This window comes from Phyllopteryx taeniolatus, chromosome 10 (assembly GCF_024500385.1).
Source record: "Phyllopteryx taeniolatus isolate TA_2022b chromosome 10, UOR_Ptae_1.2, whole genome shotgun sequence".
In the NCBI taxonomy this organism is placed as follows: Eukaryota; Metazoa; Chordata; class Actinopteri; order Syngnathiformes; family Syngnathidae; genus Phyllopteryx; species Phyllopteryx taeniolatus.
The window spans coordinates 17,570,715-17,598,556 of NC_084511.1; the positions used below are offsets into that span (position 1 = coordinate 17,570,715).

The following is a 27,842-nucleotide window of genomic DNA, read 5'->3' on the forward strand; positions in this document are numbered from 1 at the left end:
TACTCTGGGTATTTAAGAGACTTTTGATTAGAAGAGATCAAAAAGCAGCTTAATAAAGGATATTTATTATATTAAGTTATGTTTTTTTCCCCCTTCTTTTCTTCTCTCTGCTTTCTGTATAATCGAGGTGTTGCTTTCCTTTCTTCCTTGTCTGAATAAGAAAAACTCAAAAAGGTGACAAATATTAGGTGAAACATTAAATATTTTTAATGTCTTCCAGTTGGAAATTCAATGTTACAGTGCCTGAGTTTGCATAGATCTTCGGAAAGGACACAAAATGGCAACTCTGCTTCCATGTTACTTAGTTCCCAAAGTCTTTAATAGTACCTTAATTCTAACACTTCCCTATTGCAATGCCTACCTTTGGCAATGATGTATACAGGTACATCTCAAATAAAGTAGAATATGGTAGATGGTTTAGTTCAGTACTCATACATTATGATGATGTATTAAACTCTTGGGAAAATACTTTTCAGAGGGCAAATTCCTGCCCAATTTCTACATTAAAAATAATTGTGTTTGTTTCTTGATTGGTTGTTACATGATATTCTAGTTTCTGAAGATCAGGAATTTGGGGTTTTAGTTTGCCGTAAACTATAATTATTAAAATTATACATGAATATTAAAAATAAATCATGAAATATTTCACTCTGAGTGTGTGTAGTTCATCTATAATTCGAATTAAACTACCCAACTAAATTAAGCTTTTGACACTATTCTAATTTATTGAGATGTACCTGTACGTGACGGACAAGCAACATGTAATCTTCATTTACACTGATTTCAAATTTGATTAAATTAAAATCACGGTGCAAGTCAAGAGGGTTTAACATAATAAAAAATAAAATGAATAAAATAAAACTCTTGGTGTGGACCAAGGGTTTGGGTTAAACAAAATTCTCATTACCAGTAGAATGTAGAAATGGCAATATTGTACAGAATATTTATTGTATGTACAAAGGTTTTAAAATAAAGCTATAAAAACAAAATCCACATAAAATATAGAATGGCCTTCCAAAAGAATATAAAAATGAGATCATATGCATCTCAACTGTTTCATGAGTCCAGTTAAAATCCCAATATTACTCACAAAAAAGAGGCATAACCACTTCAGTACTGGCGTATTTTCTTAATGTAAGACATCCATTTACAGCCGATGCTCTTTCAGAGGCACCATGTTTAGTCGATACTGTAAACATTTCATTTTTTTCTTCACTTTGGGAATAAATACTCCAGCCACTGTTTTACAACACTGCTGACATATGAAATCATTCACATTTATTTCCACATGGCTACCGCATAAATAGAATGCAGTCCACAGGTCCAGGGTGTCAAGTACGGACATTATGTTCATGCGATCAAATTGGTCCTCAACATCTCCCTGAGCTTTTGGTTCAAAATCTAGAAGGAGTGAAACAATAACATTAAGATTGATGACTAATACACTGTTGAACAAATAAATGAGATGCAATACAAGAGCTGGAATAATAAAAAGATGTTGTCATATGCAGTAGTCTTTCAGTGTTTGACTCTGTACCATATAATAAACAGCTGAAAGTGCACCAGCGACTGAGGCACTTTCTTTTCCCACTTCACTCGAGCAGCGGTCTATCTAAAACTGGCTCATAATTAGCATTATGGCTCGTGACAAAAAGCAAAAAAAAAAAGGTTAAAATAAAAATACATCGAGTAAGCAATGGCTTTTAACTCTAATAACATTTTCACTGTTATGATATGTCATGATGTGTCTTTCAATGTCAATCTTCAGATTTACCCTTCACATACCTGTACATTTTTTTTCAGTAACTGTTTTTTTTGTGTTTTTTTTCAGTTAAACTTCCTGAGTTTCAAGTTTCTTTTTTTCGGTTTACATTTTTAATGGCAATGTTATGGCATGTGGATTACTACATTATTTTATATTGAAGCGCATTACTGCAGTAGACAATTGTTTGGAGCAAGTTGATTTTTAGAAAAACACAATTGCACAAAACTAACACCACAGGCGTCAACAACAGGCAGTGACAACGCGGAAGTAAACAATAATATAGAAAGACTACAAATATTCAAAGTTGGCCTGGGCTGACTTCTCCCGTACCGGATAAATTTAAATGATGGTAACTGCCACATAAACATTGTCTGTTCTTCCACCGTAGCGGGAGTTTTTTTATTTTTTTATTTTTTTTAAGTGTGTTTATGTATTTTGATGAGGTCAAGCAGGTATTTGCGAGAGGCTTGATTCCAATCTGAAGATATCCGATTCAATGCATTTTTTGTATTTATACTTCCATGAATCATATTGAATTGAGCCACTTGAGAGAACAACTAATCAGAATTGTTTCACTATAGCAATGCAGTATAAATCCAGTCTAAGTCAATGCAGTATAAATCCAGTTAAGTTAAACAGTTACCTGTTTGGCTTTTTCTGTTCAGCAGACTTTCCCTTCAGCAGCACATCAGTGGGGACAGGTTGGGCTCTCGATTGGTACTGTAAGTCACAACAAAAAGAAATGCGGTTAATAATTCACATAAGGCTCCGTGTAAATGTTGATCCACGAAATCCTATTAACCGCTGGCGCTTTGCTGCCAGGACAAGGTGGCGGAGGCCTGTTAGGTGGCTCTGGTCGGGGTGCGGAGGGTGAAAGTGCAGGCGAAGGTGGCGGAGGAGCCTGCTTTTGCCTCAGCTCAGGTTTAAAGGGACTGTTGCTTTGAAGTGAGGATTGTCTCTGGATAAGATTCTGCGGCCCACTCTGCTGAGCAGCATGCACTGGTACAGGTGGGGGCTTCACGGCAGGACGCACGGCAGTATGTTTGGGCCGGCTTGGATACGCCCGGCTCAGATGTGGAGAGGACTTTCCCTATGTTTAAAAAAAAATAATACAAAAATTTTACTAATGTGTGCTAATATTGTAAAAGGACTGGTAGTAGCTTAAAATTCCTCCTAAAAGATGTATTGTACAGTGAACCACCACATATTTTCAGTTCAGCATTCACAAATTTGCCTATTTTTTATTTTTTTTCTATCCTCTAGTATTTGCCAAAAACATCACTTATTCACTCTTTTTCTGCTCGGGCCAAAGCCATGTCTTGTGGCTAAGGAACTGAAGTCAGGGATGCATCATTTTTGCTATTCATGGCACAACTCAGTTCTTATCCTCTGCAATCAGTGGCAGTTCACTGTACAGTGGTGCCTTGACTTACGAATTTAATTCGTTCTGTGACCACGCTTGTAACACAAAACCCACATCTCAAATCATCTTTTCCAATTGAAATTAATGGAAATGCAATTAGTCTGTTCCAGCATCCCAAAAACACCACCACATTTTTGCAATGTGTTTTTTTTAAACAATAAAAATAGCACTATACAATAGTCTAAATTATAAAAGCAAAGTAATCACATAAATAAATAAAATGTAAACAAACAGTTTGTGCATCATGATAATTCAATGGCCATCTTCTGGTGTGCTTCCCAACAGGGGGCAGTAAAATATAAAAAGACATGCATGTAGATTTGATGAAAGACAAAAGAAGAACATTGTATCTAAGCTGCAATATTATGAGTTGTTTTTCGCAGGGGATAAATAATATATATCTGTGAGTATCGTTATATGTGCCGTCTGCACGTGTTGCTACAGCTTGTGTTCAAATATGAGTTGTTTAAAGGTTAACAATTACCTCGACTTCAATGCTAGTTTCGTTAGCCCCGCTGTGGCATTGTGTATTGTGTGTTAGCATGATGATGACAGATTTGATGGCTTAGTTAAATACACAGTGTGAAATTCTCTCTGTTATATGTTAAGTTTTAAGTTAACTTCAACGGGGAGTGGCAAAAAACAAGCTTGAAGGAAGCACCTGGCCTCTTTTTTGAAGAATTCTTCAGTATCTGCCATATTACTGGTTGTGACATTTGCTGGCACCGTAGCTAGCGCTCGTAACGCGAATGTTTGCCCACAACTCAAGACAAAAAAATCCGAGCAACGCCCTGTATCTCGAAACACCATTCACACTCGAACACCAAACTTCAGAACTGTGAGCCAGGAATATGATGTTCAACTCCCATATGTTAGTTTTGATTATCCATTTCTATACCTGTTGGTCCGAGTCTTGTTTCTTAAGCAAGAATGTTGGGTTGGTGTGACCGTTCACATGACCGTCTGCATGAAGAGGCTTGGCTTCGGCCGGGATTGAACAACTGAAGGTCCAAACACAAGCACATATGCAAATATTTTCAAAGTCAAGCAAATACAAACTAACTTAATACGCTGAGTTCAGCATTAGATACCTTGGTACAGTGATTGGAGTTGATGTTTTAAGTGGCTGGAGTTTATGTTTATAGCAACACCAAAGTCCAACAGCCAACAGAACAAAGAAAAGCAGAAGAAGGACCAGCAGGACTGGAAGGAGGCTACCTGTTAGAATACAGTGTGTGAAAGGAGCATAGTGACATTGTGATAATATCCATCCATTTTCTGAGCCGCTTCACCTCACTAGGGTCGCGGGTGTGCTGGAGCCTATCCCAGCTGTCATCGGGCAGGAGGCGGGGTACACCCTGAACTGGTTGCCAGCCAATCGCAGGACACATAGAAACAAACATCCATTCGCACTCACAGTCATGCCTACGGGCAATTTAGAGTCTCCAATTAATGCATGTTTTTGGGATGTGGGAGGAAACCGGAGTGCCCGGAGAAAACCCACGCAGGCACGGGGAGAACATGCAAACTCCACACAGGCGGGGACGGGGATTGAACCCCGCACCTCAGAACTGTGAGGCTGACGCTCTAACCAGTCAGCCACCGTGCCGCCATTGTGATAATATGAAATGTATTTAGTTTTGTAATGTAAGAGTAGATCAATTATTTTTTTAATATAGTCAGGCTGAGCTGCGAGGAATGCAATGTTATCGATTTTGTCCTTTCACTGTTGTTCCTGTCGTACTGTGTTGCATGTTTTTGTTTGCACTTTAAGGACAAAAGTCCTGTCATTAAAAAAAACACCATTCAAGCCACAAGTTTTTCCTCATGTTTTTGAGATTGTAGGGTGAAAGCTGCAGCTGGCTACTAGTGTGGACTGAAAGGGTGGCAACAATAGAAAAATGAAATGCCAGTGTTTTGAGGATAATAGCCCATCAGCAACATATTGAAAAAAAAGAACTTTGAACTAGTTTGGTTTTGGACTTAGTTCCAATCTTTGAATTATGAACTAAACCAGCTAATATTTTTGAACGATGAAATGAACTTTCCCAACACTGATCCTGTATTACTTCACATTGCAATATACGTATATCGCAGGTTTAAAAAAAAATAAAAATAAATACAAAATCACGTCATTTTTTTCCAAATATCGTGCAGCCCTAATTCATACACTGAAGGATGTTGTCTCACTGTGACTGATGACAGGTCCACTGTCCAGACTCCCGCCCGGCCCTCTCTGGTTACACAAAGGAGGGGCCCAGCCACTCTCACAGTGGCAGTTGTGGTTGTTGTTACACAGCTGGCGAGAGAAGAGGAGATACGTTTTTGCATAACTATTTCCTGTTTGGATCTTTCAGTTGTATGACATTTTAGATCTTCAGAGGCACACTTCTTGGACAAAAGTGTTGGGCCACATGACAGCTACCAACAGGAAGTGACAATGTAAGAAAATACTGAGTTGAGCCCTCCTTTTGCCACTACAACATTTTTATAAATATCCTGTTAGAGTCACGGGGCGCTGGAGCCTATCCCACCTGGCTTCGGGCGAAAGGCGGACTACATCCTGAACTGGTCGCCAGTCAGTCACAGGGCACATATAGACACAGACAACCATTCACAGTCACCCAAACAAAAGTCAGGCGAGTGTACCACTACACCATCAGTGACCAACAGTTAGAATAATATATTACAATATCATACAATAAATACAATATACTGTACAGTTGCACTCAAAACTAATCACATCCCCTTTGTCAATTACAGTATATATAGTTTTGTTTACAAACTTACCATAGTTGCAAAGAACTATACTTGGAGATAGTGATAATTTACTAGTACCATGAAAAAAAAACTATTTCTACAAATGGATCACAATGAATGACTCCTGATTAAAAAGCAAAACAACAACAAGAGTTAATGTGGTAATGATGTGTAATGTAATGGTGGTACAGCATGACATATTTTATCTGTTATTTTAGCAGTTATTGTTTCCTGAGGGGTAAAACAGAGGTATTCATTTGAGGAGAGGCCTTTTGCGAAAGGCACACGAGGCGTTTATTGAGGCACACTGTCTATTCGAGTGGAGGCCACTTTGGAGGTACTTTTTATTACAGTCCTACAGAAACGCAGTACTGTACTTCAACTTACATTAGTCTCAAATGGGCGATATGGACCTTTTTACTTTCAAGGTACTCAAAGAGCTTTCATAATGTCAACTCATTCACACTCACACAAAACTCACCCCATGTCCATTACATTTGGTATGGCAGTCATCAGCTCTGAGGAAAGATGCATTACGGCATTCGCCATCAAAGCAAATCTATTGAGAGTGGGAAATGAATTGAAATGAACAAACTCAAATGTGGGTGGAAAGAGACAGACAAGATATAATGATTTTAAATCGTTATAGTCTCACTGAGTCATCGCCACATTTGGTGCCTGTCATGACGAGGCCTGGGTCAAGAGTGTCTCCCTGTACCTCCTCGTCTCTCTGCCCAGGCTTGTACACGTGCGTTCCCATGCACTGCACCCTCTTGTTGCCCACACTTACTGTGGTCTCAATGCGAACTGCATTGCTCTCTATTGGCTTGGATTCTGACGATAAACACTGGATCTTCCCGCATTTAGCATCTCTGGCACAAACAAAGAAAAGGTAACATAAAATTCTTCGGTTTGGATGATATAGAAATTAAATACTTTTTCAATGAAATCAAATACAGTTGTCTAAGTGCAATATGTTTAATGTGTATCTTACCTGTCCTTACAGCTCCTGAATTTCCCAAACAGATCTTTGCCGCAGTTCCCGTACATGTCGCCAGCTTCATTGACCTTCTTAAAACACACGTCATGGGCTGGACGGCCATCTGTAAAGGACACACACCCACGCACATCCATGCGCACCGTGTGTTATTTGACCACCTTGATGGAGAGCAGATGGCATCCCTCACTGTACTGTGTGGGACTCCCGTAATACAACGCTCCAGGGAAGTTCTGTCTCAGTGTGAATTTGGACACCAGCCAGCAACAATTTTTGAGGCTCCGCCAGTGAGGCTAACGTCTGACCTCTGCTACGACCTTCAACAGCTCTTCGTATACTCTGAAATCAGCTACATACAAAAATTATCCCTGTCTTTTTTTTAACCAAACCTTTAGATGTTTGATTGATCTAATTTATTTTTGTCTAAATATACATTTACATGGCTGGCACATGATCTTCATCCATTAACATAAATCATGGTACTGTATGAACAGTACCTTACTTTAAGATCTTTTTGAGAAGTCACCTGGTATTGAAGAAAATTTCCCATTCCATACATAAACGTTTTACATAACATGTATTTTCCCCTCAGCTATTTCAGACACCTTCTGTTTGATAGCATTGAATATAAAAAAGATTCATAAAAATGTCAATAAAATTGTTTGCTACAATAATCTTTAAATTTGGTTGGCAGAAAGGTTTTAGCAACAGGGTGAAATGGAGATAATTATTTTGTAGTCTTGCATGTTTGGAAAGCTTATAAGTAATCCTTAAATCAACCACAAGAGAGGGCTAATGTAACGTTACAAGATAAGGACTCCATTCACAATGTGCCTTCATTTACATCCTTAAACAATGAAGTAATCAATGTACTCTTTATTCTTCATAGTTACATTTAAATAAACCCATTCGTTTTCTATAGTGCTTGTCCTCATTAGAGTTGCAGGTGTGCTGGAGTCACCGCTGACATTAGGCGAGAGGCCATGTACACCCTGGACTGGTTGGCAGTGAATTGCAGGGCACATAAAGACAAAAGACTATTCGCATTCACAGTGTGACTGAGAAGGAAAAGACTGCAACAAGTGACTTTTTCTGTCCAAGTCAAGTTTTTGAATCAAATTTCTCAAAACTGACACCTCTTCTTTTTTTTTTTTTAACCTCTGTTTATATTGTGACGAATATCCAATATTGTTATAATAGTAAATCTGTGACATTCATTGAGCACAGTTCTATATGGTTTACATTACATTGCCCTGCCATTTTATGTTAAAATATATGTTCAGAGCATGTCTCTGTCATATGTCTGTCCCTGTCTTATTCTACAGAAGGTTTGCAGTTTGGCTCTTTTATATACTGTATTTTTCTTTCTTTCTGGTGTGCTTGTATCTCCACCCTATCTCGGTTTTGTGCAACAAACAATGACAATAAAGTTGAATGTTCCTGCGCACATGCTCTACCCACCTCGTCCCCAAAGTGAGCGGCACTGTTGCTCCAGCGTGAGGCACATGCCAGTGTAACAGTAAGCCTTCCCATCCGCACATGATGTGCCATCCACCAAATAGAAGTTAGCTGGGCAAGACTCAGCCTTGCCATCGCAGTACTCGGGCAGGTCACACTGGCCCGAGGGGGCTCGACAGAGCACCCCTGGACTCTTCATCTTAACATGGCGAAATGAAAGGAGATTGGACGTGAACAAAACCCTGGTCACATGACTGTCATATTGTTGATGACGTGCGTACCTTGCAGTTATGACAGCAGACACCGTGGGCGCACTCGGCTCCAGCTTTTAAAGTGCAGTTGTTTGCGTTACAGCAGGGACTGGTACACTCCTGTGTAGAAGGTAACTGATGAGTCCTTTCATCATACATACAAATACTACACTGACAGCAAAACACTGACGTCTTCTTCCCCACAGTCACATTCCTCCCCATCCTCCAGGTAGCCATTGCCGCAGCGCTGTCCTCCATACATGGCTCTGGTGTTTGGCTCATTGAAGAGACACTTTCCTCCTCCAGAGCTCAAGTAGCTCTGCAGCTCCCGCATGTTACAAGTGTTAAACACTCGTGGAAACGGGTGCCTGCGAGGCATACAGTACAAATGAAAATAATTATACACTCATGGGACGCATTATTGTGTACACCTGATGTACACCTTATGTACACCTCAAATGATCGAACGCAAGAAAAAAAATGTAGCAAATATTCTGCCTTTAACATATTTGATTGAGACAGGATAGCGCTAACCCACTTTAAACTATCTGTCCAACAATTTTCTACAGTGCTTACCCTTATTAGGGTCGCGGGTGAACTGGAGCCTAACCCAGCTGGCTTTGGGCGAGAGGTAGGGTACATACTGCTCTGGTTGCCAGTCAATCGCACGGCACATAAAGACAAAAACCCAATCACACTCACATTCACACTTATGCACAATTTAGAGTCTTCAATGAAGCTAAGATACATGTTTTTGTAATGTAGAAGAAAGACGGAGTACCCAGAGAAAACCCACATTGGTACGGGGAGGACATGCAAACTCCACAGACGAAGGACCAACCCAAGATTAAAACACCTGATCTCAGAGACACACTCAAAATTATAACCACCATAATAAATATGTTGTTACAATAGGCACGCTATCAAAACAGATCATTTTTTCTCGTTTAGGTACCGATTGTGTTATTGGAACCATCGACCTCTTGGACTCATAATGCACCATGTTTTTCTTTGTCATCAAAGTCGTAATAAGTCTTTTTTTCTTTAAACTTTTGTTATAAGTTTTGCCTTGTTGGACGTCTGCCCTGAGCTGAAAGACATTTAAGTTATATATGGGTGTTATAGAATTCCATCCATCCATTGTCCGAACTGCTTATCCTAACTAGGGTCATGGGTGTGCTGGAGTCCATCCCAGCTGACTCAGGTTACATACAGTATAAACAAACAACCATTTGCACTCACATTCACACATACGGGCAATTTAGAATCTTCAATTAACCTACCATGCATGTTTTTGGGACGTGGGGGGAAACCGGAGTACCCGGAGAAAACCCACGCAGGCATGGGGAGAACATGCAAAGTCCACACAGGCGAGGCAGGATTTGAACCCGGGTCCTCAGAACTGTGAGGCAGATGTGCTAACCAGTCACCCACAGTGCCGCCTGTTATAGAATTGATTCTTAAAATTTTCCACGATACAGCATTATAATCAACAACAACAAAAAAAACAAAAAAAAAAACAACCGACTGTAATCCCAGTGTAGCTACCCTGTAGCAGCTGCCATGATGCAACCCCCATCCTCTGCTTTGGCCTGGCAGCAGCCAGTGCTGTCATGACTCATGCCGAAGTTATGGCCCATCTCATGCGCCATGGTGGCGGCGACGCCAACAGCTGACTCAGAGTGGTCCTTTTCCACAATCACAGGTGCACAGACACATTTTCAAAGTTAATGGTTTGAACTGACGTTCAGTCTCCTCATGAATACACGCTCTTGTTAAAATGCCAGGTTCTTGTGATGCAAAACAAACAAACAAAAAACAAGATCAAGCTGAATCATTTCAAAACTTTTTTCACATTACATGTTAACTATAATGTGAACAATTCAATTTTAAAAATTGCATCATTTAGGGGGGGATAAACATCACCACGTGGCACAAATATGCACATCCTTCACTGCAAAAACGGGTGTAAAAAATAAACGTAAAAGTAATAAAATGAGAATCAAATTAATATGAACAAAATTATCTTCCAATAGAACAAAACGAGTAAACATAGCCAGCCTAGAAAAAAAAAAAGAAATCTGTCAATGTTTTAAAACTAGTGTATTTATACTAATTATACCTACATACACTAATTACACCTAGAGCATAAATGTCAAACTTAGGCCTGCCAGATTTGGCCCACGATGTAATTATATTCGGCCCGTGAGATCATATCAAATGTGTATTAGGGTAGAGCTGGCCCGCCAGTGCAGTATATAGTGCATGCGCCACTAATACTACAAAATACCCCATCCTTTTCTGTTGCAGTCATTAGCAACTATGCTACCAGTCTCTTCAGGCAAATTTACACCTCCCCTTCCCAAAAGTGGCCAAACAAAACACAGGAGCTTTCAAGGAGGGAGATTATCTGTTCACAAGAGCTTTTAGATTCCAGATCTACAGATTTTCTCAATTTAAATAGAAATAAATACCACTGTCTTTTATTGCACACTTGATTTTTCATGTGATTATAATATTAAAGTTTGCTTATTCCAGATTCAGTTAAATTTGCTTTCATATGATAAGGTTTAGCATTACATATCAGGAGCGAAGGGAAAACATACCTGTACACAATCAATTTTCAATAAATATTGAGTTTGGCCCGCAACTTTGTCCCAGTTTTTAATTTTGGCCCACTGTGAATTTGAGTTTGACACCCCTGATATAGAATCATGCAATGTCTTATTTTTCTGCTAAACTTGCTCATAACCAGTAATAACATCTCACTAACAAGTTATAAAATCTTAAGATTTTTCTGGGAAAAAAATGCTTTGAGCAAGTTAAATGTACTTTTACAAAAACCGCCCGTTAAGGAGAAATATCTTGACAGCTAAAGAACATGCATTTTTTTTGCCTGGATTTAAGATATTTAATCTTGGTTACATTTTTATTTTTGTAGTGTAAACTAATATGTTGTTGAAGTTTACTTTGCTTATATTACAACAATCAGTCTTTGTAGGTTGTAGTCTACCAGCATGGCAAATGTTGACTTAACAATATGCCCCCTCTTCCTTGCAAAAGCGTTCAGATTGCAAGGACGTCTCCTGTGCATAACCCTCTTCAGATCACGCCACAGATTTTGAGAGGCATCATGTGTTTTAACAAAATGTATTTAGATCCAATTTTGGGGGAATGTTTTTCTTGTAAGAAAAGCCCCCTACCCCACAGCCAAGACAAAAAGAGTAAGCTCTAAAGGATTATTTCCCTGTGGTCGGTTGAGAGTGATTTTTCCTCTGTTTGCTGCTTGGGAAAACGGTAAAATACAACAATTACAATCATGGATACTAGAAAATAAAATTCAGAACGATAATCAATTATTTTAATTTTAAATAAATTATATACACATTTTTCTTTAATCTCATCTACAAATTACATGGCCCATCTGTCTGTTTTAAAAATCAGATTTGGCCCTTGAGGCCAAAAGAAATAAAACCTGGAATTTTAACAGGGGTATGAAGACTTAATATCTACTGTACTTACAGTACAGACATGCACAGGAAATGTTCACATTGAGTGTACTTAACATCTAGACTAAATGCAATATCCGTTTCTCACTGTGTTCACGCCCCCAGACTGGTATTCAGAGCACATGGCTTTGAGAGGTGCGAGCCCGATGGTGGTACCCTGGAATGACTTTCCCCTGGTGACACAAAGTGCGCATTAGCTCAACAACGGGATTGCACGGTACCTGAGAGCACACAAGACAGTTAAAACTTACTAAATAACCCAATTTAAAACTCTCATAAAACTTCTTAAGTTGCATAACATACTGTAATGCGCGCAACTTAGTAGGCTAAGTCACTCATGCGCCTTAAGACAAAAAAATCAATAAAAACCACGTTCATGTTGCAGATTCCGTATGATTGCAACTCTCACAATCAAGATGAAGTTGACATCTCGTGAGGGGATACTGACGTGATGAGCTGAGCATTGTCGTTGTGGAGCGTGTGAAGTTGTTTGCGTCTCCAGGACAGGAACGCCGCCAGCGTGCTATGCGGGTTGTCGGACACGTTGATCATGTCCTGGCTGGTCCACACCTCCAGACCGATCAGCGCCACACGGATGCGCAAAGCCTTGTAGTACTGCATATGTGTGGATACGGTGCATTGCAAGGTAGAAGTAAGGAATATAAAGATGCTAAAGGATACTCGTGAGGTCTAGGTTATATACAAAGGGATTACCTTGTCAACTAAATTGGCAGCTTCCAGTAATTTCAGTTTGGTCTTCTCGAGACTACTCCCATGTTTGTCAAACTGAAAACCACATACACCACAAACATCTCGTTAACAGCAAATAAGGCACACCCATACAATGTTCTTCATCCTCGATCTACTTAAACAAGGAACTTGTGATTTGAATCAGTAGTTGACTTAGATTTAACCTACAATACAAGAGCTGCCTTGAAAATGTCTGCCCTTTCAAAGATAATTATGCTCATTTTTAATTGATACTGTCAGAGATGTATTATTTTACGAGACTGTATATCATTATGGGTGTTGTTTGCAATGTTGTACAACTTCATTGCACCTTTTTTCATATTTAGCTACATGAGAATGGTAAAATATTACAACAGTTCTCGGTATGATCCAGTACTCGTCTAATGAATTGTGAGGAATAGTACATTTATTTCAGAAGTTGAATTAAATAAGTGACACTCATATTAACACAGATTCATTAAACATAGTAATACTTTTTACTAGGCCAATTCTTACCTAATTTCTAGATTTAAAATATTCTGCAATCTATTCTATTTTATGTAATATTATAATTTCGGGAGATGGAGAATTTTGGATTTTCATTAGCTGCAATCTATCATCATCAACATTATATATAAAAAATAAAACCCTGAAACATTTTACTGTGAGTGAAATTAATCTCTATCATATATGAATATCACTTTTTGAATTGAAGTACTATAATAAATAAAGTTTTACACAACACTAATTTATTTTAATGCATCCGCCCATATTAAATTATTATAGCTCTTGTATTTGATCTGATAAGGAAGGTCTACTTTCATTTGTGACTTGATGAGTATATATTTTCAACAAATAATGCATAAACCATATAATATTAAGCCTGCTTCATGCTTTTAGACCTTGGGATATGCGGTTGACGAAATGTCCTTGCTTCACTCTTAGGGAATTTAACAATCAAGCCACTCAATGTTTTTATTATTTTAATGAGATGGGAAAATGTCTCTCGGAATGCTCTGAACTCCAGCTTTGATGCTGTTGTATAAAACAAACTGCCTGTCTGTGTGGATGTAAACCTTTGCTGACGTCATTTTGTTATTCGTCGCAAACTAACATACTTGTTGAGGACAAATCAACAACGGCTCCGCTGGGTTCAGCCAGTATGCACAGTACACTCCATTTTGTCTTCATTCATTCCACACAACTGACAAAATACGCAACACTCTAGTAATGGATTATTATTCCATTTCCTAATATACTGTAAATACTGAAAAAAACAACTCCAAAACAAAGGCGATGACTATCACTAGTTAAAGATGCACATATAAAATAATGACAACATTCTTACCTCAGCCTTGTCTGCCACCAACAGCAGCTCCACGTATTTCATATTCTGACTCAGGTCTCTTTGTTCCTTTAATTGATTGGTATAGTTACATAGTGACTCGCCGATGACAGTATGCACTGTATTGTTTTTTTTGTTTTTTTCAAGACCACTCACCCTTGACCTTTGTGGTGATGTCATCCCATGGAGGAAGGTGCCAAGCGCCTCCTCGTTACTATGGCGCTGCAGGCAGCTTCTAGGAGGAAGATGGAGACTCTCGGCTCGGAAAACAACGTGCTGAGACGTCTCCGTGGAGACAGGCTCAATGAGGTAGCTGACGCTTGCGTTTAAAGAAATTAGTCCCCTGTGGGAAATAAAAAAGTGCTGCTCATGGTTCCATCCAGCAGTAGCAAATCACTATACAGTAGATCTGTGTTGCTAATACCTTCTTTTGCATAAAATCTAGCAAAAAATTTCGTTTAAGCACAATTTACACCTGAAATTTTTAGATTGGGAAAAACGTTCCAATATATTTTGAAGGGACTTAAAATTAGATGTTAACGAATGCTATATATGCCATATTAAACTCAAGTCAACATTTACCCATATTCAGACTTAAATTGTGGGCTAATTATAACTTTATTTGGATTTTGCCTCTCAATTCATAAAGAATATGTGTGCAGTATACAACATATGTACATGAATCAATTTAATATTTGTTCTGATTTTCTTCTTTTTCCTATTTGTTTATTGCCAATTGAGACAGAGACAATTGTATGGGATGGAGGTTAATCCCTGGTACAACATTTCAATGGACTGCTCTCTATAAAAAAAAAATTTCAAGAAAAATGGGGGAAAATGTTGCTGCTGTCCTAGTCACAAGTCATAATTTAAACATTATTTATCCATTATTTACTGTATTTTTAATTTTCAGCCTCTGTATGCTGCTTGGATTCTAACCAGATCCAACTATAGTGTAGAGGAGAAAAACATTTGAATTGGGCCAGGTACATAATGTAATAGGTAATGGATCAGCAGCTCAAGCCGCTGCACTGCACATCTGGGGAGGTTTGAACACACACCCACGTGTCCCGCCATGCCTGGAGAAGCTTCTTTAGAATTAATCGAATCATTTAAATAGAGAGCAACAGACAGAAAAAAAAAAAAAAAAAAACACACACACACACACATACGGCTAAGAGTTCTGAAAGTGTTTTCCACTGCTTCAAGTGTTGGATCCAAACCAGAAGAAAACACAGGATCTCCTCACCGGGCTGAAACCTCCGAACCTACTGCATTGCACTAGTCACTAGCCATGCAAGACAGTTTCCTGTCATTTTGTCTGCTTAAGCAGGATTTCAACTCTTACACTGGTGTACAGGCTTTGTATTACAACTGTAAAATAATTTGTCTTTATGTCTCATGAGTGTATCAGAACAGTTATTCTATTCTGTAATAGTTTACAGATTTGAGATGATCAATTTCCACCAGACATTATCTATTATTTTCATGATTTTTAAATAAATCCTTCGTTGAAGGTCTGTATTGGCCAAATTTATGTGGCAAAAGATTTTAACTTATACATTCAATATTTTAAGACCAACCGTTAAAATATTTGACACAGTTGGTAAACAATTATAGTACATTCATTCATTAATTATGCTTTTATCGACTAAAAAAGCAGAGAAAAGCTGAACACTTACAAGCCTTCATGTAATAATTATCTGTTTTAAAGGAGACATATGTTATATTTTCAATATTTTAAACAATTCCCAGGTGTCTTAACATATCTGTGGGATTCTTTCCTCAAAATACCCCAAGGATCAAGAAATGCAGTACTCTTTACACCCTATTTTTTAAGCCACACTGAACTCACCCTCTTTTGACGGTCGTCCTTTCTCATCTAAATGAGCCATTGCTCACCCCACCTTCTTCTACTGTTGGGCCAACAAGTACGGCTTTCGTTACAAACCAGGGGGTGGAGCTAGGGTGTTGCCACAAGGCACAAGGCAAATGGCTACTACTTGCAAAAAAAAACCCCAAAAAACCAAAAAACAACAACAACAACAACAAAAAACAAGCACCCATAGACAAAAGCATTCATTGCATTTTTACTCACCAAGCTGCCAAAATTACAGCAATTAGTGTGTGAACTGCGCATGCGGACACATCACAAAACAAAGTCAATTTTCCATATTTTGACCCCTTTAAGTGCTGTGGGCTTGTTAAAATCTTTCATTTCTTTTCTTTTTCTATATTTTCTTTTATAATAGTATATATAGTTTCTACAATATAACAAATATTCCAAAGGAGGTTTTGGAGAGCAATGTAAAACATTAGTAGGTGTGGGACAAAATATTGAGAAAGTAATGCGTTATATCGTTATCTTGTGATACCAGTAATAATACACAAGCTATTTATATCCCTTCAAAAGGAATTTCACTGCAGCTTTGATTTCTGAAAATGCTTGAATCTATCATGTCTAGGCAAAAAAAAAAAAAAAACACTGAACCAATGTTCCAACATCAAGCATCACTCAATTGCCCGATCGTATTCTTTGTCAAAATATGGTGATACTGTAATCTTGTAACATAATGTACATCTCTCAAGCAGCTCCACCTCACGTGTTTCTTACCTGAGTCCTGAGCATGTGCTAACAGCCACGCTGGAACCGTCCACACCCACAACCTCTCCATGGTACAAACAGTGACTCTGGAACTAGAAAATCTAATATAAACATGCAGCTTATTAAATGTACAACCATCTCCATGCTTGTTAGCCACATCACCGGAACAATCCATGTCTCATGTTTCTCCTTTAGCAAGGTGATGCATTTCTCTTCACCGGACTTCCATTGAAGCTTACTAGAGTGTCTCACACACTTACCAAGTTGATAGGGGAGAAGGACCTGCGACTTCCATCCGGAGTGTAACATATTTCCTGATACCCAGGGGTCAACAGCTGCCTGGGGGAAGACATTTCACTTTTATTTATAGTACCGGTTTGGACACACTCATTCATTTTATTGAAGGACGTTACAGTTTTTCAATGCACTTTGTATGATAAGTACAGTTAACTCAACTATTCTATACTATTGGCAGGGGTGGAAGTTGACAGCTGATCAGCTGGTAACGGCTAGCTACTCAATTTAAGGTACAGTAAGTGCAGAACTGGAGATAAATGTACCGGTATCTAAAAAAATAAAAAATAATCAGAGTATCTATGGATCATTGAATCTAAAACGTAATGTAATGGCAAATATGAAAGTAGAAATTGGTCTTTTACAGTTGGCGAAGTAGCTTCCTACACGCCAGCGTCCTCACGCTTCCGGTGCATTTGTTCAAAATCAAATCCTATCTACGTCATTTTTTTTTTTAAGGGTAATGTTGTATGATGAGTTTGAAATTATATTGAAGCTTTACGGATCATATATTAGTGTTTAAAATATTACTAATTATTAAGTGTGGGGAGGTGATCTGCCTGCTGGACCATTTGTGGGAAGAGAGAGATAGACAAGGAAACTTGGGAGTGGTATTAGTACGCTACTAGTAATTTATAATGATATTCAATAATAATGTAGTAATGTAATCTTTTACTTTCAACGAGACTGCTAGAACTATTGCTACTACCACATGCCGACATGAAACAAAATAAAATTTAACAAAATAAATTGTTGTGGCCATGCAAAAATGCAACAAAATACAAAATACATTGTTGACGACAATTAATGGATCTACTGTTGGACCTTCCAGCACAGCATGTGCATTATGCAAACAGTTTGCAGTAAGCACTGTTTACGAGGAGTCGTATGCGTCGTAAAACAGACGGTCTCAAAGAATTACTCCAAAATCTTTGCAGAGCATTACAACCTACTCGTCCAGATGTTTGTCATGCAGTCCTCCTCCCTGTCTCACTCAACCCATCCATCCTTCCTGTTTCCATTCATAACCCTTCCCTACTCCACAGCTGTTTTTTTCTCTCCCCCACAAAAAACTGTTTCGATTCCTCCTGCCATACAGTTTTGCTAATATCCATCAAACCATCTGTAGCTATGACGCAATGAGAACAGACAGAGAAGGGATGCTGGATTAGACTGAGGTCTCAAGCACATATGGAACACATCCTTAGTGATGCTCTTGCTTTTTATTTTGGAATCCTCTTTATGTGAAGCTTTGCAGTCACTTCAGGGGATATGTCCTTAACTATCTTTATATTCCTTTTCCTGCTTTGCCAGATGAAAAGTAGGTTGACGGAAATGAGCACTTTAGGATTTGCAGCTCTATACTGTAAAATTGGCGTTTGCTGCATAAAGCCTGCCTCTGACTGAGTCTCAACCCTTCTATATTGTATTTTCTTCTTCCTCATATCGGGAGAGCAACTACAGTAGAACCTTTCAAAAACCTTTATCCAAGAAAATAAGGGGCATTGAATTTAATTTAGTTCCACTAACTAAACTTTTAAACATTATTAACTGTCCATCCTTCAATTTTCTATACCCCTCCTCATTCGGGTCACAGTTGAGTTGTAGCGTACCCCGGCTGACTTTGGGTGCGAGGCAGGGGACACCCTGGACTGGTCCCCAGCCAATCACAGATTATTCATACATACAGTATGTACTGTAATCTGTTAATAGTAACATAAAAACAATAAAACACTCAAACCACAGATGTGTGTCACACATCACTTTTTAAAATTTTTAGTTGGCATACAAATATAAAAACAAGTCAACCACTGTCAGCAAATGACACGCATGGTCAAATTGGACAAAAGTACAGCATAATCTTAATCGTTTAGTGGGAATTTAGGCGAGCTGATATCACCGTCCTGGTGTAACCCCTTGCTCATTAACGCTTCCTTCGGCTCCCCAAAAGATTCCTAGCATGCTCTCTGCGCACATGTAACATTCACCATCGCTCATGGTAGCAGAAATACAGGCAAAATGGGAGATGACTGATTTAGTTTTAGCTTGGTGCTGTTTTCATAATCACATAGCATGGATGATATCACAGTAACTCTTGCTCTCTACATTTATGATCCTATACTGCTCCTTTGGGAATGACAGCATGTGCACCAGAGTGCATGCTGTTAAATCTGCCAATGCATGACAAATAGACGCAACATGCCTTTCATAAAAAGATATAATCACTACTTGAGGGGATAATTTAATTAACATTCAGATTAAGATGAAAAACACATCAGTGGTTTTGGTTGCAGTTTACGTTACTTTCTGCTGTAACTACTAAGCCAGTAAAAATACGGTCTATGATATCATCCGTTTCTACACAAGGAGTAAAAAGTGCATAGCAATAGGAAAACATAATAAATGTTTAGCAATAGGAAAACATAATAAATGCTATAAAAATCAAGCATCTCCAGCTGATTAACAAATAATGTCATGATAGATTAGCTTTTCGTCATTTGTACATCAATTTTAACTTGATTTCCTGAGGACTGATGTATGTACATACTATTTTTTACAAAATAATTCAAAATACTGTACTAATGTACTGAAATTTTAGTTACAGTGATTTTTTTTCATTTTGTAATTGGGTAGGCTGCACGATGGCTGTGTGATTAGAACATCCGCATCACAGTTCAGAGGTCCTGGGTTCAAAATTGGATTCCGGCCTTCCTGTGTGGAGTTTGCATGTTCTCCCCATGTCCGTGTTGAGTTTTCTACGGGTACTCCGGTTTCCTCCCACATCCAGAAAACATGCATGGCAGGTTAATTGAAGTCTCTAGATTGCCTGTAGGTGTTAATGGCAGTGTGAATGGTTGTTTGTTTGTATGTGCCCTACGACTGGGTGACCACCAGTTCAGGGTATACCCCCCCTCTCGCCCAAAGATAGCTGGGATAGGCTCCAGCACACCCGAAAACCGTAGTGAGGATAAGCGGTACGGAAAATGGATGGAGGGATAATTTGGGGCTTAATATATACTTGTATAAGAAAATGTGTTTTTAAGTTTAGCTATCAAACTTTTTTTTAAGAACAGTTATGCAATCAAATGTGTCACAGAAGGAAGTTACATGAAACTGAACCAAGGATCACTTGAATTTGGACACAAAAATCGAATCCACAACCACTTTAATAAAAACTCTCTGTACTGTATAATGACTGAGAAAGGTGAAGAAAGCCTGTTTGTCCCTCCCCAAAACGTTACTAAACACCCATTTCTACATTTACCCATAACTTACAAAACGCCTTAAACTGAGGCTTAACTTGTTCTGCAAAACGTTGTATTGCTTAAATTATGACAATTTCTAGATGTAGAGTCCAAACTCTACATCATATCTAAAAAGCCTTTCAGTAGAATTTTATCCTGCTAAATGACGCAAGCACTTTTCAATGAAGACTATAAAAAAGGGGTAAATAAATGTGCTGGCCTTTGGGGACTTTTTAGAGTTTGGATGAGGTCCAGGATGAGGACAGATGCTGTGATTGAGGAGCACATTGCTGGCTGAATCACGCCTGTCGGGCAAGTGAGACAAAGACTTGGTTCAACTTCTGTTGGGAGGGGGGGTAGCAATGCAAATGTACTTTGGAGATAGTGAAGGGGGTTGAAGAGAAGAGGAGGAGCTGTGGGGTAATGCATTAAGGTCAGTTGGTCGCATTCTCTCATCGTATCAGATGATCACCGCACACAAGGAGAGGGGGGCAGGAGGCTGACGCAGGCAGCGGATGATTTATAGGCTTTTATTGCATGGCGAAATGGTGTGGTCTGTCAGCCCGCTTGTTTGTCATGAGCAAGCACAGACGTCTGCAGGAAGACGTTTCAGGAGACTAAGCATAATGTGAACCAGGGACAAGCGAATACATCTCCTACTCTCTGATCCCTAACCCTGAAATCCATCATGTCAAAGCTTTAAGCCTTGTTTGTGTATTCTGTGAGCATTAGCAGTGAGCCTGCATGTGGTCACAAAGCATGACACCAGTCAACGAGTGGGAGATGCATGTTTGTCCTCAGCGCTCTGGGGAATATCAGGAGAAGAAAAGAAGGGAGACTGGGCTGCTCGGTTTTTTTAGGAGTGACAGTGGAAGACACGAGGTGAAGTTGGGAAAACAGGAAAGGTGATGGGAGGGACAGTAACGGGTAAATCTCCTGAAGGCAATATTTGTTTAAAGTTAGCAAGAAGGACAATTAAAAAGTCACAGATTACAAAAAGTTAATTATTTCTATTCAACATTTGGAACTGGTAAAAAAAACTACAAAAAATAAAATAAAATCTTGCTGCTAGACACTATTTACTCCTGCAGTGGTCGCCAAACTTTTGAGCACTACCGGGCGGTTTCACATAAAGACACATTTTGACGGACTGGGATGGAAACAAACAAAAGCAAAGGATTAAATATAAAACTCAAGATTATGTTGAATTTAGTTGTGGTAATTAGGAGGAGGAGAGGACGATGTTCCATCTTGGGGTAATCTTTTATTTTTATTTTTTACTCAGAAAAACTCCAAAGGCTTGTCATTTCATGCTGGGTCCTCAGTCCTTGCAGAAGCAGTTTTGATGGCTTCATTGCCTCATTTGTCACGACATACAGGTATTACGTCAAGCACGTTTGCTGCACCCACGTCTAGCAATACAACTTAAGTAATTATTTTATATATAGTCTCAAAATATATCCAATCTTATTTTTCTTGGAAGTTGTAGGCTTTTCCTCAGTTTCATTATTTGATCTATTCCCCTTTTCGAAGAAGCTCTCCAAACATGTTTGTTTTTTTTTTTTTTTAATTTCTAGCTTGTGAGCTTACATTTTTGTGTTTCACGGGACCGAGATGAGCATTTTGACAGAGGCACAGGCAAATGCAGCTGATTTTCATAATAAAGCTCTGATGATCAAAAACACGTTTAGTCTCTCTGTGTGCCATCAAATGGCCTATGGCCTGGTAAATACTGTAGGTAAACTCACTGATGGAAATCCTTGCTGCTGCGAAAAATCATTGATATAAACAGACCAATAAAGTGTGAATAAGAAATGTGGCCTGACCAATGACGGCTGAGTGACGTAAAGTAACCCAACAATCACTGTACGGAGTGTACTGATCGACAAGTAGACTGACCAATGAAGACTGAAGGCTTTATTTTCGTGACTGGCGTAAATCCGGCGCGGCATGTAGCGTAACTCTGCGCGGAGGATGGTTAGACCCAATGTTGATAATTTCATGGACCAGCACACGCCTGCGCATTTAAAAGAGGGACGTCTGTGCTGCTATGGGTGTGATTGCAGCCAACTTCAATCCTGTATCCAATCAAAATGGCTCCTCTCATTCCCTTTAAATGCAACACACAATCTCGCATGGAGATGTGCAGAAGAGGACAATGCGCAATCACAGCGATCTAACGCGGATCTATCTATCCCCAACCCCGATTGTTTGTGTGATTCCCCCCGATATAGCTGCGTCCCAGCCAGTGGGATGATTTAAAAAATAATGACGATTATGATAATAATAGTAATAATACATTCAATGACTTGATTTCTACAATGATTGAGAGGGTTTTAGGCCCACTGTTCATATATTTATGAATTAAATAAGTTTGACATCCACCAAACATGTCAGCGGACCTCAGTATCTGTCTGCCTGTGGCCCAGTCAAATTAATTAAAATCTCGTTAGACCAGATGCGCCAAAAGTGAAGGCCTCTTCATACACCCGCGCTCCCGACAACGCTCGCATTGCATCACGTGACCGACAGATTGGCCCACGCGGCCCCTCTGTGTTGCTTGTCACGCACACGGCAGAAATTGTAGTGCACGTAGAATACCGGAGATCATCTCTCGTGATTGGTCCGTTTTAGTCACATGCTGTGATTATGTAATCAGGGTTCCTCCCGGTTCCACATAGCACCTACTCCGCCACCTTCTCAATCAATTTTGCAGCATAATTAAACGTATCATCTGGTCATCTTGGTCCATTTGTTCTAGCAGACTCTGTTCCACGGTCGGCATTGTTGTTGGTTTGTTCCTTGTTACGGAAAGGAAAGTAAAAATGGCTACCAGAAATGGCCACAAAATGCAGCGTAAAGGCCACCCTGTGGCGTCCTAGCCAATACCAGCCGTAGTGACAGCCCCGACTTGGAGAACTGCAGCACACTTTCAAAACAGCGCGGGTGGGTTGCGAGTATCAAGACAAACTGCGTGCGGGATAGCCGCAGTGACGTCAGCGCGGTTGCCGTCCGCGCAAGTATAAAGAAGCCTTTAGACGTGGTATCAGCAGGTGTAAGTTTAAACCAATTTCCTGACACCAGATTGTCACGCCGCCGGGGACATCACCAATGGCACACCCTCGCTGCGCTGAAACGCCCAGGTTGGCGTTGGTGGGAAAACTTGCCTTGCGCTTGCAGGATAATCAGGATACGCCAGCATTTACGCACCGCCGCAGATCCGCGGTCTATGAAAATAGAGCCCAGAGTGACATATCCCTGTCATATTCTGTCTATGGAAAAGAGGGCCCACTTCATATTGTCCCTTTCCTTACTTACCTCAACCCTTGAAATCATCTAATCATTCACCCTTTTTTTTTTTTTACCTCCCTTTTCCAGCTCTTTGAGTCAGCACACCAATCCATACCTGGCCCTGAACCAAATCTGTGTCTTTCATTAAGATAAAAGCTCAGGCAAATGTACAAAGCAAAAGAGGAGGACATATAGTAAATGGATTGATTCTGGACACCGTCCAACACTGTCCACCACTAAAGAGCTGTAGAAACAATTTAAACCCTCTCATGAAGCTGAACATAGTATGGCAAATATCAGTAACACCTCTACAAATGATGCAAACTACAGCCACAATAATAAACATATTGTTAAGTCTATACCTGTGCATTAGTGCCACATTTGTTTTGGATCTTTTCTTTGGAAGAAGTCGACTTTGCTTGATTTTGTCTCTTTGCCTACATACAATTCATGTTCCTATTCCTACAGCTGTTTAAAGGAACAGTTATGAGTACTACCGAAGAGTAACTCGTGTTCAGAAAAAGGAGGTGACCCTGAAAGTGTGAAGTTGAGTGTTTATGATCTTGTGAAAAGGTAAAGCCACGTAGACGACACTTAAGAGTACCTAGCGCGTCTCATTTATACAGTCTAATTTCATTACGTTTGACTGACATAAACAATGTTCTATTATTTTAATATTTTGCTACATGACAGGACCAAAACATTAAACACACCTCTCAGTATGATGTAATATAGTTCCAGATTACAACTACAATAATTAACTTTCGGTATTGTTAAATTAATATCTATCAATGAAAAATGAATCCAGATGTGAACCTCATTTGATTGTACAGATTGAGAGTTACAATGCTGATTAGACATCACTCTGCTTTGGAATTTGTTGAATGTGTGTGTGCATGTGTGTATTGGATTACAATTGCTGCTGGCAGTCAAAGTACAGGATTGTATGACCTGCTTTATATGGAAATGGAAGCAATACAAACTAGCAAAACATAAAATGAATGAATTCATGTTAAAAAATATTCTGTAGTGCTATCATAAGGACTGGTGTGATCATATACAGTGGGTATAGAAAGTATTCAGACCCCCTTAATTTTCATTCTGTTATATTGCAGCCATTTGCTCAAATAATTTAAGTTCATTTTTTTTCCTCAATGCACACACAGCACCACGTATTGACAGAAAAAAAACTATTAAAAAAGAAAAACTGAAATATCACACAGCCATAAGTATTCAGACCCTTTTCTCAGTATTTAGTAGAAGCACCCTTTTGAGCTAATACAGCCATAACATGTTGAAATAATTTACATTCCAGGAAACTGTTGAGAAGTTGCTCAAAAATAGTTTCAACACTTTTCCGGCCGGTAAGTGTATAATGTAATAAAGTAAGACATGCTCTCTTATCATAGTGTCTACTTGTTTTCCCCCTCCACATCCAGTACACAAGCGAGTGATTGATGAAGTATCCCCGACCAGAAGGAAATATAAGAGTGCGACCACCTCCTGGGGAGGGAGCACATAGAGGGTAAATCCCTCAGGGGCGAGTCAGTCAGACACACAGGAGTTACAGCTTGTTAATTGTGTTTGTGTGTATGTGAGGGTGAAGGAATGAAGGACTAAAGGCATACATTAGAGGGGCAAAATGTGTTTCTAATGTTTATAAAATCCTCCGATTGCACTTGTGTGTTCATTGTCACCACAGACATCTCAAGAGCACTGACTGACAACCCACCAAGCTACCACACTGTCCATTAAATAAGACGCTGTCTTATCAATCGACATATCATACTTACTGGACGGGAAGCACTCAGAGCCACCAGATTGCGGGATGTGGCGCAGTATAACTTCCTGTTCGCCAAAAGGCACACAGATCGGGTGTCAACACCACACTCTCTCGTCCAAACACATCACCGGTAATCTCCAGCCCAGTGCCCGTGGGGTCCCTGACCTCATTCAAGTGTCTATGTGTCAACTAACATCTGGTCAAACAAACAAGCTGGTCGGGATGTCTAGTCTAGTGCACCTCTAGCAGACAGTATGGATGCCTTGCATGTATGGGATCAGTTGAGCATCGTCATAAACGCCTCTTAACTCGCCCCATATAATGCACATGCTATATATAGACTCACTCATTCCTCTCCAGGTGCAGCTGTAGCTCCTGGCCTTCAGCTGAGATGACAACTTGAGCTTCGGCAGGATGCTGTGAAGATACAGTATTCAACTCAGAGCTTAAAAAAAAAAACGTGCCATAGTGTCTTTAATCAGTTTATCACATTAACATACCGAGACGACTCACCTCTCTGCCGGCAGACCTGCTGTGCCTGTGAGGATGCAGCCATCTGGGATAGGTGATCTCATAACCCTCCACTGCACCGCTTTCTCCTGCAGAAAGGTGTAGATTTAGATAATTGCATACATACTGATTAGATGAACTAGGTAATAGGATTGTGGTCCAACAGCCCAATACAAACTACTTGGTTGCTGGAATATGATTTAATTTTGCAATATTTTAGCTGATGGTGCGTCTCAGTGAGAATTTTAAATCTTACAGGGCACACATTTAAATACTAGGAAATTCCAAATCTAAAACTGAACCTTACAGGGATGCCCCTTTTATACCCAATCATGACACTCACCTGCTTCCAATTAACCTGTTCACCCGTGGAATGTTCCAAACAGGTGTTTTTTGAGCATTCTTAAATTTTACCAGTCTTTTGTTGCCCCTGTCCCAGCATTTTTGGAATGTGTCGCAGGCATCAAATAAAAAAATGAGAGAACATTTTTGCAAATAGAACATTAACTTTCGTCACTTTGAACATTACATATCTTGTCTTTGTAGCGTATTCAGTTGAATATATGTTGAAAAGGATTTGCAAATCATTTTATTCTGTTTTTTTTTTTTTTTACATTTTACGCAACATCCCAACTTAATTGGAATTGGGTTTTGAAAATGGTTCCATTGCTTAATGGAGAGGCAGCCAATGTGACTTCAATTTAGGTTACCAAATCGGTTATTAAATTATGTACTCATCTCTGTCGGTTTAGGTACAATACAGCTCTATGAACTGAGGCACGTATTAGTGCAAGTCTCTGTTAAACAAACACAATATGTGAATTATTTGCATGAATAATTGATGTAACAGCACACAAGGCACTTGCCTATTGTGGAGCTACTACATTGCTGGGGTATCCCTGGAAGCACCATAGGAATGATGCCATTTAAACGCAGTGGATCTTGCGTCGTGTTGGATTAGATTGCAGATTGCACAATGGAAGGCACGCTGCCACTTTTATCTAAAGCGATATCTTATTGGAATAATTCAATACTGATGCAATAGTTAAAGCAGTAGTGGTCCACCAGCCTATATCATATACAGTACAGTATTAGTTTTTACTGTAACCGATAGGCTCATTTGATTGAGCAATTGTACCTAATGTTATGACCAGGTGAGTGTATATTGCTCCAGGCAGCAATTTTACATTATGCAACTTTCATAAATACCCTAACACTTCATACAGCTGTTTAAGGCTACCGAGAAGACGTCTTATTGATTGCTCCATGCAATCGTGAGTGCCTCTCCAAAATGCAACGAATAGTGGACGCTCCTTCTAGAAATATGCATTAATTACATTAAAGCCATTCATCGATGTAAACAAGACAGACTCACCGCGGCCAACAGCGACTTGCACAGCGGGCTGAGCCCAACGGAGGAGCGCAATGAGGGACAGGCAGAGAAGGGAGGACGGCGCGCCATGGAGAGGAGGAGAACGCATCCTAAACACAAGAGGCTCTCAGTGGATTCGGACAGGAGAGACATCAATGTGCACGCTCGCTGGGATTGCTTAAATCCGACGCAAGGAGACTCTCTGTCGGTGTGACATGGCGATGAGGCGCCGCTCCTCTGAGGGATTACGGACATTCTCAGCGATCCCTCCCCTTGAGCACACGCGCGCCCACACGCATGCGTGCGCAAAGGCGGCAATACAAAACAATACCGTATGATGAAAGCATTCAACAAGACATCATAAATCATAATTACTGCACAATGGCACCACGACGGGTAAAAATCCAACGTGGCATTCCAGAAATTCAGTGAGTTGAATGACCAAAATCAAACAGCGAAATCGTGACTACAAATTATGCTGAAAATTCCCATAATACATTTTTCC

The 27,842-nt window shown here is 39.6% G+C and overlaps 1 protein-coding gene across 2 annotated transcripts; it reads right to left on the reverse strand.

Annotated features, from left to right (window-relative positions):
* Nucleotides 1-184: 184 nt before the first annotated feature.
* adam19b (ADAM metallopeptidase domain 19b) lies at nt 185-27,804 on the reverse strand. Of its 2 annotated transcripts, XM_061788152.1 has the most exons (23): nt 27,341-27,781; nt 25,969-26,054; nt 25,802-25,872; nt 17,103-17,181; nt 16,852-16,934; nt 14,394-14,580; nt 14,241-14,306; nt 12,878-12,949; nt 12,612-12,778; nt 12,252-12,336; nt 10,203-10,342; nt 8,845-9,022; nt 8,685-8,774; nt 8,407-8,602; nt 6,943-7,051; nt 6,604-6,820; nt 6,430-6,507; nt 5,379-5,487; nt 4,280-4,406; nt 4,087-4,189; nt 2,568-2,855; nt 2,409-2,485; nt 185-1,401 (listed from the first exon to the last, which is right to left on the reverse strand). In XM_061788152.1, the coding sequence occupies exons 1-23, from the start codon at nt 27,444-27,446 to the stop codon at nt 1,395-1,397; spliced, it is 2,721 nt and encodes a 906-aa protein (XP_061644136.1). In that variant the 5' UTR covers nt 27,447-27,781; the 3' UTR covers nt 185-1,394. The 2 variants fall into 2 exon arrangements, 1 of the variants encoding a protein (XP_061644136.1); XR_009790540.1 differs by lacking the exons at nt 185-1,401; nt 2,409-2,485; nt 4,280-4,406 and having other exon boundaries at nt 2,717-2,855; nt 27,341-27,804.
* Between the last annotated feature and the right edge of the window lie 38 nt (nt 27,805-27,842).